The 14,961-nt window shown below is 38.7% G+C and overlaps 1 protein-coding gene across 1 annotated transcript in view; it reads left to right on the plus strand.

Moving 5' to 3' along the window:
• The first annotated feature begins 350 nt into the window (after window positions 1–350).
• The window catches only part of tyrp1a (tyrosinase-related protein 1a), a 41,744-nt gene continuing 27,133 nt past the window's right edge, over window positions 351–14,961 (plus strand). Inside the window, exon 1 of the mRNA XM_073048410.1 lies at window positions 351–1,187. Coding sequence (XP_072904511.1) covers window positions 507–1,187 — 681 coding nt within the window. The 5' untranslated portion in view covers window positions 351–506. The remainder of the gene's footprint in view (window positions 1,188–14,961) is intronic.

The raw sequence follows: 14,961 nt of genomic DNA on the forward strand, positions 1-14,961 counted from the left end.
TCCCCCACTCCACCTCACCTCACCTCACCTCACCTCACCTTAAATGCATGTCAATGACAAGCATGAGCCCTCAACCTGGTATGGCAAGTGGGAGAAAGTTGTGGCTGATAGGATTAATAGACACGGATTGAATAGCCCATTGGGTCTAATAATGACCTTTCCGAAACTCGTGCCTTAAGAGGGGATGACAACACACTATGGAAATACAATGATCATTAATGAAAACATCTTTTTAAATGAATAAAGGTTAACAATTTTCCGCTACGTTATTGGCCTGAAAGAGAAATCACGAGGTGAACAGCAGACTGTCCCCTGACATGGGATGATTTAGTATTTAAAGAGGATTCCCCAAGATGTGTGGAGAAAGCGGATTAGTGATGAGTTTAGTAAGAGGGGGGCAAAGAATCAGGAGCTTCAAAGGACTAGCGAGCAATTAATGAGAAGATTCAGGAGCTTTGAAGGACAGCGGCCAGTTATTGAGAACAACTTTGTTCCTAAAGCTGCGGATGGAGCGCGTACGTGAGTGGCTGCTGTTGACAGGTTTGCTGAACACTGTGGGTGCTCAGTTCCCCCGCGAGTGCGTGAGCCCAGAGGTGCTGCGGAGCGGCGAGTGCTGCCCGGCGCCGAGCGGCGCGCCGGGAGATCGCTGCGGATCCAGCCGGGGCCGGGGGGTGTGTGCAGACGTACGGGTCGACCTGGCAGCACACGGCCCCCAGTACCCGCTCGACGGCATCGACGAGCGCGAACGCTGGCCGCTCCGCTTCTTTAACCGCAGTTGCCGCTGTGCGGCTAACTTTGGCGGACTCGACTGTAGTACCTGCCGCTTCGGCTGGACTGGCTCTGACTGTCGCCAGCCTCTGCGGATCCTCCGCCGGAATGTGCTGAGCTTGAGCCCAGATGAGAGGGCCAAGTTGGTGTCGGCTCTGCATAGGGCAAAACTCACTCCCCACCCCGAGCTGGTGGTGGCCACCCGCCGCCGGCCCGAGCTGCTGGGCGCCGACGGCAACAGTCCACAATTCGACAACATCTCCATCTACAATCTCTTCGTCTGGACCCACTATTACTCAGTAAGCAAGACCTATCTGGGCGCCGGACGCACCTTCGGCGACGTCGACTTCTCCCATGAGGGGCCCGCATTCCTCACCTGGCACCGTTACCACCTACTGCAACTGGAGAGAGACATGCAGGTAACCCGTCACACCTGGGGTAACATCCGTGAACTTGCTCGCTGTACAAGCCTGTTAACTGTCCTTAAATCTGTCTTTCTCCGGTTCTTCCACCCTCTCACTTGCAAGCACAATAACTCCCTAATTATCGTGCAAAATCACCACGCCACTCACTCTCTTACTGGCCCATTAACGGTTGTCTCACACTAATATACAATTTGTGTTGTTTTTGTCTTCCATTGTCTTGGTATTTGTTTGCCAAAGTTTAAAATGATCTTGTTCTCTAGTGCAAGTTTAATAACTGCACTTTGACTTGTTTGCCTGCACCAAGAGGCAATGGGTTAAACTTTTTACTAATGCAATATCATAAGCAAAATCTTAGCCCCTATAGCTCTTCTACTGGTGCTCTTGGTGTGGTGAAAAGAGTCAGTTTGTTCTATTTCTCCTCTTTCAATAGCTTGTGCAACATTTATGCCCCTTGTTCTCCTGCCACTTTTTCCTCTTACTGTCCTCTGATTCTTTGGTTTATTTAGTTTCAAGATAATTGTCAGATAAGTTCTTCCGGTTGTGATTCAAAGTTGGAGAAAGGCCTGTTTTAATGCTTCAGAAAGTATCTGGCATATGTGGACTTGGGAAGGTTGTTTTCTGGCAAATGTGTACTTGGTAAGTGGAAGTTCTTCAAAAGTGAAGTTTTGAGAATATAAAGTTTTTTATATGCCTGTCAGAAAAGGTAAAGATAACAGATTTAGAGAATCTTTTTTTCAAATTTTATTTCTAGAAATTTTTTTCCTCGAACCCTTGAGTTAGTGTTAAAATTATGTAAACCATAGCTTGCAAAACATAAAATTATTCATAAAATAAAAACAATCATGGCAGAAATAAATATCAATGTAATAACCAAGTGTGCTGTTAGACCTCTAATAACAGAAAAGACTACCATTCAGCAATCTGCTTCACCACTACATCCACCACTATTTCCCCCCCCCCCCACAGGAAACCTAGATATTTTCCCATTTTTGTTTATAGATGTCCAGTCTATCAAATTGTTTGTAAGACATGCATTCAAAAGCTTCCACTTCAGCTATTTCTGTGACCTACTACTGAAATGATGGTCCCCCCCAAGTTCCTCCAACCTCTAAGTATAATTTGTCTTCCTACCATTATGCTCATCTGGATCCAATTTTGAGAGTGTTTAAGTACCCCAAGTAACCCAAGACAAAAAATCTAGAGCAGAAAGGGAGTTGAATACCTGAAACATCACCAATATACTTGTGTATCATAATCCAAAATTCTTGAATTCTGGGACAGGACAAGAGAGCATGTACTAAGTCCCCTTTATCCACCTCACAGCACCAGCATTCAGGGTAATTTTCAACCCTAATCTATGTAACCTTGCTGGAGTCTAATAGAAACAGTGTAGGATCTTAAACTGAATAAGGCACACCCTCTGGTCTCTTGGCATTGTTTTGACATTTTTGCAGATTTTGTCCCACTCTTTTGTCTCAAGTCATACTCAGGTCTTTTTCCCATGCTCTTTTAAGACCCAACAGAATTTTGTCCCCAGAAATTTGTGTTAAAGCTGAATAATAAATTGAAGCTTTACCATATGCAGCAAGTACAGTAGACAGTATCGTAGCAACTTGTGGGGGTTGCTGTGTAGAACCAAAAGTTGTATGTAGCAAATGATATCTCCAAAATTGTAACCTAGAAATATCATACTGTTGGGTTAATTGATTAAAAGATTTTAAACTATCACTATTATAAAGGTCTCCCAATTTAATTATGCCTTTCCCTTCCCATTCTCTCCAGAAGAAAGGGGACATCAATACACAACTTTGGATTCATCCAGATACATGAAACTTCATTCAAGTATAGATTAAATTTAAATAATCTGGCTAGTTTATTCCAGAACAAATGCATATTGATATAATTGGGTGAGACCCTGCCTCAGGAGATAACTTGATAGACTAACATTGTAACGTAGGGATGGGAGAAAGAGCAATACGATACCAAGGAGGTGCTATCTCTGAAAGGAGAAAAGCTTTAGTTATTTTATCAAATTGTTGAAAATATGTTAACTGGAAGGATTTGCACTAGTAATGATTGGAACAGATAATTAATCTTTGGAATGCTATTGATCTTCAGGGCATTCACTTTTTCTGACATTGACAAATACAATGATGACCATCTGTCTACATCACATGAAATTCTCTGCAATAATGGATAGAATCTTAGTTTTTGAGTGAGATTGAAGGACTGGTTAAAGAAAAGGAGGTACATAACACATATAAGCAGGAAAGAGCAAATGAGGAACTTCAGAAGTTTAAGAAATGCAAGAGAACACAAGAAAGAAATCAGAAGTTCAAAGAAGGCATGAGGTTGCTCTGGCAAACAGTGAAGAAGAATCTGCAACTGCAGAAACTAATTCAAACAAAAATGCAGGACCTGGGGAAAATATGTCTACTTACATTTTTAGTGAGGTGCTCACATATGACTTGGTGGCAAAATGACATGCCATTCACTTACTTCTTACGTAATACCTATAATGAATTATACAAGCAGAATGTTTAACCAAAATACATACAATAGTACTCAAATATTAATGAAATATTAAATACACTACAGCCTGATGAGGTGTTCCCTCAGACTCCATGGGAGGTAAATGCGGGAATTGCAGAGATACATAAAATGTCTTGAGCCACAGGTGAGATACCAGAGGATTAGAAGAGATAGCTAATGTCATTCTGCTGTTTAAGAAAGGTAAGAATAAGACGGGATTGAATGAAAATGAGCCTGATATCAGTAGTGGATAAGTTTTTGGAAGGTATTCTAAAGGATCAGATATATAAACAGGGACAGATGAAGAATAGTCAGAATGGCTTTGTGCATTGTAAGTCATGTCTGACCAATTTTATTGAGTTTTTTGAGAATTTTACCAGGAAAGTTGATGAAGGCACATCAGTGGATGTTGTCTGCATGGACTTTAGGAAGGCCATTGATAAGGTTCCACATGGGAGGTTAGACAAGAAGGTTCAGTCACTTGACATTTAAGATGAGATAGTTAGTTGGACTTAGTTAATTGGACTAACAAAGTTAGACTTTGATTTCATGGGAGAAGCTAGAAGATGGTACCAGATGGTTGCCTTTCTAACTGGAGGGCTGTAACTGGTGGTGTGCCACAGGGATTTGGTGTAGGGTCTGTTGTTGTTTGTCATCTATGTGAATAATTGGGATGATAATGTGGTAAACTGGTTAAGAAAATTTCCAGTGACACAAAGGTTGGGAATCTAGTGGACAACAAGGAAGACTATCAGAGCTTGCAGTGAGATCTGAACCAACTGGAAAAATGGCAGATGAAATTTAATGCAGATAAGGTTATTGCATTTTGAGAGGTCAGACCAGGGTAGGACATAGACAATGAGTGGTAGGGTATCGAGGAGTGCGGTAGAACAAGGGGATCTGGGAATACAGACCCATAATCTCTGAATGTGGCCTAACAGATAGAAAGGGCTATAAAGAAAACTTCTGGCACATTGGCCTTTCATAAATCAAAGTATTGATACAGGAGTTAGAGTATTGTGTACAGTTTTGGTCACCTTCCTACAGGAAAGATGGCAGTAAGATTAAAAGAGTGCAGAGAAAATTTACAAGTATGTTTCCAGGACTGGATGACTGAGTTACCAGGGTAAGGTTGAATAGGTTAGGACTTTATTCTGTACAACATAGGAGAATGAAGGGAGATTTGATACCAGTATACTGTATATATCAGGGGTATAGATAGGGTCAATGCAAACAGGCTTTTTCCACTGAGTTTGGGTGAGACTAGAACCCAAGAGGTCACACATTAAGGGTGAAAGGTGAAATGGTTAAAGGGAACATGATGGGAAACTTCTTCACATAGGGTGGTTAGTGTGGAACAAGCTGCCAGTGGAAGTATTGGATACAAGTTGGATTTCAACAGTTTAGAGAAATTTGGATGACACAGGTATGGAGGGCTATGGTCTAGGTACAGGTCGATGAGACTTAGCAGATTAATAGTTTGGCATGGACTAAATGGGCCAAAGACCCTGTTTCTATGCTGTAGTGTTCTTTGACTCCTCTATGACCAATGTTTTGTTTCCTCTTTTGGAATCTTGGTTTTTGATTGCCAAGTTCTAAAATTGTCCCAATGCCAATATTTGTTGTTTTTGTGGTAACACTTAGCCTTTCAATGTAATGATTTGTTTAACTTGTTGGTCACAGCTTGATTTCCCTTCCTATTGAAGTTCTTTTGGCCTTTTACTGGGATATAAACTTGTTGTGAACTGTATTAATTCTTTAAGTGTTGGCCATCTTTTGTGTACAGTCATGCCTTTTTAATGTAATTTGCTAAACTAGCATTGCCAAGTCATTCCTCATAACTGTGACCATAATGTTATAGTGGATGAGGAACAGGAGGGAAATGCCTGCTCCAAGATGAGATGCCGCATTAGTGGTTTCCTTGCAAGATGTTATGGGTTGATGAAAATTAAGTGCCTGAAGCCAGGAAGGCAGGAAAAAAAGTTAAAGTGAATTTAAATCTGTTTGAATATTGACAAATGCTGTGCAAAAATTGATACCTGGGTTGTTTCTACTTTTATTAATCTAGATTTTGGGGGTAAGAAATTTATCTGTAAGTAGTGCATTAGGATGTAATAACAGGGCTATTCAGCAAAGAAGGAAAGACACAAGTGGTCACAGAATGCTGTACATATTTGTTCAATTTGTATGTGAAATATTTAGAGGGGAATAATACTAATTCCCACCATTTTTTAACTTTTTTATAAAATGAGTTTGTGTAAGGCTGAAGTTGAATTTTAATAATTTGTACTTTTTGACAAACTCGTGTATTTTTCACAGAATGTGGTGGTTCGTCCCCACTTTCTGGCAGAAAGCAGTATAGCAGTTAAACTAAGTTTATCACCTTTCTAATTTTTCATTGGTCAGGTATTACCCACATGATGTGATTGTGCAATCATTGATTGGTTTATTTTATCTATTTTTTAATTTAGTTTTTATTTTTTTATCTCAATTATAATAGGAATGGATTTTTCAGAGGCACCATCTTTATTGTCTTTCATCTTTGCATTCTTTGCTGTTCATTCACCTCCATTTTTTTTCCACAGCTCTTTGTTTAGTTTGCTTAGTATTTGTATGTTTGTACCTAAAAATCATTAAGGATTAAGACTGCCATTCATTCTTGTCTCCTGGAAGAACTGTAAGGATCAGAAAATAAATAAAGTTCTAACACAACTGTGGTTGCATCATGATTGCACACCAGCTGAGAAGGCATTGTCTAAGCTTTCAAGAAACAAGTCTTGGGTGTGATTGTTTTTCTCATATTGGTACATGGTAAAGAAAGGACTGCACTAGTTGTATAGACTCATAAAGGCAAATTGGTGTGCGATATTAGCAGTGTGTATTTTCCTCTGGAATTCTGATCTTCATATTGTGAAATAAATTCGTACATCAGATTTAACTGATGGGGAAAATACAAAACAAAAAGATGATCAACCAAAAGATACCAATTTAAAAGAATCTGAACCTGGCCAATTATGATAGAAATTTGAAAGTGACTATTGATGCAAGTATTCCACACTTTTATGCCAAGCAGTGGATAAAATAATGTAACTTGGCTTTTTGTTACTATTTTCTCTATTTGGAGAAATGGAGCCAAAATAAATTGGAGTTGAGCTACAAATTAGTTGTGATTTCATTCCAGGGCAGAATAAGATTGAGTGAGTTAATGACGTAATCCTGTTCCTATGTAGATCCTGGACTGCTGTGATGATAGTAAGTAGGGAGAATGAATCTGTAAAACTTCTGTCACTTTGCCTGAGTGATTAAAATGAATGCAGGAAATTTAAAGTTACCTGGCTTTCATGAGAAAAATTTAACTTCAGCCAGATCTAGTGCCAACTCTCATTTTAAAAGATTTCACCTAATTAGTATTAATAACTTGGTAAAACTGCACAGGATCCGTGTCCTCATTGTTTAACCACTGTAGTCCTGGTAACATCCTTGAGTTGGCAGTCTGCTTCATTCCAAAGTTGCTACACAGTATTCCAGATTGAATGGAGTGTACCTACTCTCTTTTCCTCTAATTTTTAGAGGTTAGCATTTCAATTAGTCTTTTGTTCTTGATGCCTGGCCACTAATACTAATGATCTTTGTATTGCACATGTGTATATATATCTCAACCTTCACAATTTCTAACACTTCAAGAACGTTTATTGTCATTCTTCAATACACAAGTATAAAGGAGAACAAAATGATTGTTACTTTGGATCCGATGCAGTATTTTTAAAAAAAAACACTCTCACTCAACCCTAAAAAAAAATCTACAAAACTATAATATAAAAACAATCTTATAAAATCTAATGTACAAGTAACTTGTATGCTTAGTGTTACGAATGAGGAGCAACTCTGATGGGCAGAAGGGTGCAAAGTCGGCCCCCGTTTTGAGAATTGCAAAATCGCTATTATTTCGGGTCTGATACCCAGGAAATGAGAGAGATAAACAGCTCATGTCAGTTAATGAGAGAGAGACAACACAGAGATACACAAAAGTGGAATGTCTCCTCCTAACAAAAGCAGAACGGAACCACTGATTACTGCTATTGTCTCTTGGAGACGGAATTGTGTATTGAGTACTGTTCTATTCATTGAAGCCCCTCAGGGGCAACCAGAGTGGTCTGGTTGATGGATTGCATCATCCCAACCTGATTGACACCTGAGACCCCGTGTGTGGGGATAAAAGTAGGGTCTGGGGAAACACTCCTCAGATGCACCAAGAGAGACGCTACGAGACCGGTGGGGGCTTGTGTGTGTGTCCACCCTTGCCTGGGTGACGAGTCCTCCACGGAATGGTCTAGCTAAAGGACGGAGGGGTCATACGTGAATGGCCACAACAACAACACATCGACCGATCAAGATCGTAAAAGGAAAGTAGGCAAGTCAATAGCTGTTATCTCTCCCCCTCCCCCAACAATTGCAACACCGCGATCAACAACTACCGCAGCCTGCTTGAACTGAACTGAACTTTATATTTCCATCAGACAATTCGTTATCCCCTAGACAACGATAGAGCTTGTTTCTTATTGATTATTATTATACCCGCACTTTTAGGTTTAGTATTGATGACGTATATTATCTGTATATTTGCATTGATATTATTTTTGTGTATTTTTACTAATAAATACTGTTAAAAATAGTATCACCAGACTCCAACGGATACTCCTAGTTTTGCTGGTAAGAAACCCAGTTACGGGGTTCATAACATTAGACTGATTATATGTATATAGTGATAATAGATGTGTGTGTAGTAGAGGTGGGGTGGGTTAATGGATGGATGTGTTGATCAGCCTGAAGGCTTGGGAAAGTAAGTTTTTAAGTTTAGTGGTTTCTCATGTTAAAATGATTACAAATGCTAGATTCTCAACTTAGTCCAAACCTGTTAAAATCATGCTTGTGGTGATGTCCATCTGCTTAATTTGCCTACTTGACCTGTCAATATCTTTGAAATTTTGTTCTCAACTATATTACTGACCATGCCTCTACCTTTTTGTAATCAGCAATCTTGGGTAACACTATCCCTAAGTCAGTAATAGATATTTTCTAAATTTGAGACCTGCATCAATCATTACTACCTTCTAATCTATAGGATAATTTACGCAACGAGTGCAATGGGTTTGTTAAATAAAGCAGAACATCATCAGCAAATAAGTTAATCTTGTATTCTTCCTGATTAACTCTGAAACCCTTAATATCTGGGTCCATTCTAATTAATTCAGCTAATGGTTCTATCGCCAACACGAATAAAGCAGGTGATAATGGACAACCTTGCCTAGTTGACCTTGTTAACTGAAATGGTGTTGAAATTTGACCATTTGTCACTACTTTAGCTTTGGGATTAGTATTTAAGGTTTTAATCCATTTTATAAAAGATACTCCTAATCCATATTTTTCCAATACCTTAAATAAAAAATCTCATTCCAATCTATCAAATGCTTTTTCTGCATCCAAAGCAACTGCCACACTCATTTCCTCCCTCTTTTGCGCAAAATGAATTATACTAAATAACCGAGTTACATTATCTGCCGATTGTCTATTTTTAATAAATCCTGTTTGATCCATATGTACTAATTTTGGTAAGTATTTAGATAATCTGTTAGATAAGATTTTTGCTATTATTTTATAATCAGTGTTTAATAAAGAAATAGGTCTATATGATGCTGGCTTTAAAAGATCTCTATCTTTTTTTGGCAATACTATTAAAATAGCTGTCGAAAAGGATTCTGGAAGTTTATGCGTTCTTTCCGCTTGATGTATTAACTCCATAAAAGGAGGAATTAATAAATCTTTAAACTTTTTATAAAATTCAGGCGGAAAACCATCTTCTGGAGATTTATTAGTTTGAGGTGATCCTAGGGCTTCTTTGACCTCTTTCAATGTAAAAGGCATATCTAATCTCTTCTGTATTTAATTTTGGAAGAGTTATTTGTGATTAAAAACCTTTCTATCTTGACATTATCATTTTGTGATTCTGATTTATACAACTCAGAATAAAAATTCTTAGAAATTTCATTAATTTCTAAAGGTTTATAAGTAATTTTATTTACTCTTGTTCGAATTGTTTTAGAAGTCTGGTCTGGTTTTAACTGCCATGCAAGGACCTTATGTGATCTTTCACCTAGTTCATAATATCTCTGTTTAGTTCTCATAATTGCTTTTTCTGTTCGATATGTCTGGAGTGTATTATATTGTAACTTATTAATAAGTTGTCTTTGTTTTTCTTCTGTCATATTTCTTTGAGATTCTTTTTGAGATACTTTTTTACATTCTACTTGGTCTTGTTCTAAAATTCAACCTTTTTGGACAAATTTAAGAGTTTTATTGGAACAAATTATTGGAACACTACTTCCATATAATCCAATATTATTTTTACTAGGTGATATTGAAGGGATAAAACCAAAACCCAAATTGAATAAATATCAGAAAGAATTTATAAAAATTGCACTGGCAGTAGCCAAAAAGGCTATTGCAGTTACTTGGAAATCGGATACATATTTAAGTATAGATCATTGGAAGAAGGAAATTTATAGCTGTATTCCATTTGAAAAAAATACTTATAATTTAAGAGATAAATATGAAACATTTTTGAAAATTTGGCGCCCTTATTTACAAAAGACAGGATTAAATATATAGATGCTCTGAAGATGAAATAATTGGTTATTTGGGGAAAGAAATATATATACTAAAGTTATTACGAACTCCATGGAGCATGTGGGGATCTTCCGATATCCAGGCACTCTTTCTTTTGTTTTTTCTTTCTTTTTTTTTCTATAGGGATGTTAGGGGGGAGGGGGGAAGGGTATATATATTTTTTTTTCATATTTTATTTCTGTAATTATTTGAAAACTCAATAAAAAAAAGTTTAAAAAAGAAAAATCATTACTACCTTGCCTATATGCATACCCATTGGGCTGACTCTTGGTTCCTGGGAGTTTCCAGTTGTCATCTTCACATGCCTATATTCTCCAGATATTGATGTGGAGGTTCTATCATGCTGGACTTGGTGTGGCTTGAGTAGTTGCAGGGGAATCAACTGTAAACTGAAGTGCAGCCCTTGACGTGTCCCAAAAACCATATACCCTATTTTCCACAGCCAACCAGTTTCCTAATCTGGTCACTAACATTCATTTATGCTTTAATTTTGGCAAAAGAACCTCCTGTGTTGAAGCTTTTTATTATTTCTCCCAAGATGTGTGGCTATTGATAAACTGAGAAAATTATGTATTGTGATTTAGTTATCACAGACCCAATTGAATGGTATAGATTTGTGTTCATGACAAACTGTCTAGTTTATGATTTTTGTATTTGGCCATGCTTTGATAAGATGTGAATAAGTGTACTATATAGAAGTATACAAGCTGGAATACTTATGAAAAGTTCATATGAACAAGAAAAATCCAAAGGACACAAAGGTTACTATTTTCTAAAAGGTCAGTGAGTGTGTGGGCATTTTATCTGAATGCCTGTAGTATTCAAAACTAGGTCAATTAACTTGTGGCACATATCAGTACAAAGGAGTATTATTCACTGGCCATTACAGATATGTGGTTGCAGGGCAGAAATGATTGAGGATGAAATATCCCAGCGTATCTGGTATTAATGGAACAATAGGCAGGAAGGTGAAGGAAATGGGTAGCACTCTTAAGTATGTAATCTCAGTAATAGTGAGAAGAGGCAAGATCCAAGGAGAAGAATGTTGAGTCCATCTGGGTGGACGTTAGGAATGGTAAAGGGGGACAAAACACTGATGGAAGTTGTCTATAATAATACTGCAGTGGCATGGGCAACAAACCAAGAAATATCTGATACATTTAAGAATGGAATGGCAGTTGTCATGGGGTCTTTAACTTGCACATAGTATGGGCCAATCCAGTTGATTGAGTTTGTTGGATTCTGTTTTGATCCAAGGTTCTTTCATTTGTCATGAATGAGGCATAAAACTTGTTGCTTCATGATCGTTTTATTAAGTACTAAGAGAATAAATGAATTAGGAGCGGAAAGTAGCAAGAGTCTAGAAGTGACAGCAGGAAGAAACAAAGAAAAGAATAAGGTGGTGACCCAGTGTGCTCTGCTCTTATACCGTACAATCAAACTGGTAAATACGAGTTAACCAGTCAAATAGCCCCCATTCAAATAATGTGGTACACAAGAATCTTCCAGAATAATACAAAGCTATAACCACTAGGAATCACTCTGAACAATTGCATATACTGTACATGGGTATAAGAAAATTAAGCTGCAAAGAAAATAACGATCTAATCCAACAGGATATCTGATAGATTTCTTGAGCAGCATGTTTATGAACCTACAGGGGAAATACTTTCATAGATGCGGTCCTGTGTAATAAAACAAGTAAAATTAATGGTCTTCTAGTTAGATATCCTCTTGGAAAGAGTGGCCACAATATGACTATATTTCTTACATAAATGGAAGGTGCAGTACTTCAATCCAAAATGAGGTATCATACCGACAAGGGATACTACAAAAGGATGGGGGAGGAGCTGGCTAGTGTAGACTGGGAACACATGCTATATGGTTGGACTATTGAGAAACAGTGGAAAACTTTCAAAGATGAGAAAATCAGCAGATGCTGGAAGTCCAAGTAACAAGCACAAAATGCTGAAGAAACTCAGCATCTATGGAAACAGTTGACATTTTGGCCGAGATCCTTCATCAGGACTGAAATAAAAAGACGAGAAGCTAAAGTAAAAAGGTGTGGGGAGGGGAGGAAGAATTCCAAGGTCGTAGGTGATGGGGGAAATTGGGAGAGGAAAGAGGGATGAATTGAAGAGCTGAGACATTGGTGAAAGAGATAAGGGGCTGGAGAAGGGGGAATCTGATGAGAGGGTAGAAGACCATGGAAGAAAGGGAATGGGGAGGAGACCAGAGGAAGGTGATGGGCAGGTAAAGAGATGAAGTGAGAGAGGGAAACAGGAATGGTGAAAGGGGAGGTGGGGCAGTTAGTGGAAGTTCAAGAAATTGATATTCAGGCCATCAGGCTGAAGACTATCTAGGTGGAATATGAGGTGTTGCTTCTCCAACCTCAGTGTGGCCTCATCGTGGCAGTAGAGGAAGCCATGGACTGACATGTCAGAATGTAAAGAAGAATTGAAATGAGTGGCTACTGGTAGATCCACTTTTTTCCTAGCGGACTTGCTGAACTGATCTTTCAATTTCCGCTGAGTCTCAGCAATACACAATAGTGTATGCTGGGAGCAGCAGATACAGTAGATGACCCCCAACACTCACAAGTGAACAGTCACCTCACCGGTAAAAACTATTTTGGGCCTGCGATGAGGTGACAATCAGATTTTTATAATTGTATGAAGAGTGGAAAAGGGTGGCTAAAGTGAACATGAGTCACTTGGAAGGTGAAAAGTTAATATTGGGTAATGTAGGATTAGCCAAAGCATTGAATGAACTTTTTGTGTCAGTTTTTGCAGTGGAGGACATGTCTAACTTGCCAAAGAGTTGTTATGGACATGATGCAAGGTGAGGACTTCAATACAGTTGCTGTCAATAAAGAGGTAATTGTGAGAAAACTAATGGGCTTAAAGCTTGACTAGTACCGTGGACTTGATGGGATGCATCCCAGAGTACTGAAAGAGGTGGCAGAGGTTATATTAGACACATCTGTGATAATTTACCAAAACTCTCTGGATCCTGGGCAGGTGCCAGAGATTGGAAGATGATATCATGTCACTGTCTTTTTTTTAAAAGAGGTAGAGTAACCGTGGGATAGTTAGGTTAAAGTAGGTGGTTGGGAAAAATGCCTAAAGCAATCATTAAGGAATAAGTCATGAGACAGCGGGATAAAGGTGATTCCATCAGACAGGCTCAGTGTGGATTCATTAATTGCAAGTCCTATTTGACAAACTTGCTGGAGTACTTGGAGGATATAATGAGCCGAGTGGATACAGGGGAATAGGTGGAATTTGTATACTTGGATTTCCAGAATAAGGTGCTGTATAAGACTTGCCTATAAAATGAGGATGCATGGAGTTGAAAGTAATGTGTTAGCGTGGAAAAAAGGATTGGTTGAAAGAAGAGAGTTGGAATAAATGGGTGCTTAAAGCGTTGAGGAAGATCGAAACATCAAGGTAAGTGTGGAAGGTGAGCGAGTGTTCAGCACCGTCTACCAGCCTCTCACTCACTTCTGCAGGAGGAAGGTGTCTGCATGTGACTATCTCTCACTTGCTGCTCTCAAAGGAGGGCCCTTGCTTTCAAATTGTCTGTCTCTGTCTCTTGTCGGAGGATGGTACTGAAGATCAGGGTCTGCAGTGTATTAATTGGACTGTATGGAGTCCTTCAATTTTAATGTTTTTATATTTCATGTTTTTGGCTGTTCTTGTGCAATTTGCTAGATTTTTTGCACGTGGAGGGTGTTAATGTTGCTGTTTGAATTTTTTTGTGTGGGAGAGAGTTGATGTTTTTCTTTTGAACGGCTTTCGTGGCTTTTGTTTTGTGGCTATCTGGAGAAGACAAATCTCAGTTTTTATACTGCCTACATACTTTGATAATGTACCTTAAAACTTGAAGCTTTTGTAGTTGACAGTCAGTGGTAAAAGCAGTGCAGCAGGTATCTGTGCTGGGCCCTGCAACTGTTCATGATGTACATTAATGATTGGGTAGAGGATGTCAAGTATAGTGTATCTAAATCTGCAAATGACACTGATTGGAAAAGCAAATTGTGGAGAGTCTGCAGTTGGTATGGATAGGTTAAGTGAGTAAATAAAGGTCTGTCAGATGAAGTACAATGTTGGTAAATGTGAGAAATTGTTATTTTGGAAGGGAAAATGGAAGATCAGATTAGTATTTAAATGGTGAAAGATTGCAACATGTTGTACAGAGGGGCTTGGGAGTACTTGTGCTTGAATTGCAATAGGTTATCAAGAAGGCAAATGTAATATTCACCTCCAGTGCTAAATTAATTGAAGTTGAGAGCAAGGAGGTTATGCTGGTACTGTACAGGGTACTGGCAAGACTACACCTGGAGAAATGTGTGCTGTATTTGCCATCTTATTTGAGAAAAGATTTACTGGCTTTGGAAGTGGTGATTCTGAAGGTGAGGGGGTTAATCTAGGAGGAGGGATTGAGTTGCGTGGGCTATACTTGCTGGAATTAAGAAAAACGAGAGGGGATCTCATAGAAACAGAAACATACAAATCATGAAAGGAATAGAGGCAGATTAGATTAGAGGCAG

The sequence above is a fragment of the Hemitrygon akajei genome, chromosome 6 (assembly GCF_048418815.1).
Source record: "Hemitrygon akajei chromosome 6, sHemAka1.3, whole genome shotgun sequence".
In the NCBI taxonomy this organism is placed as follows: domain Eukaryota; kingdom Metazoa; phylum Chordata; class Chondrichthyes; order Myliobatiformes; family Dasyatidae; genus Hemitrygon; species Hemitrygon akajei.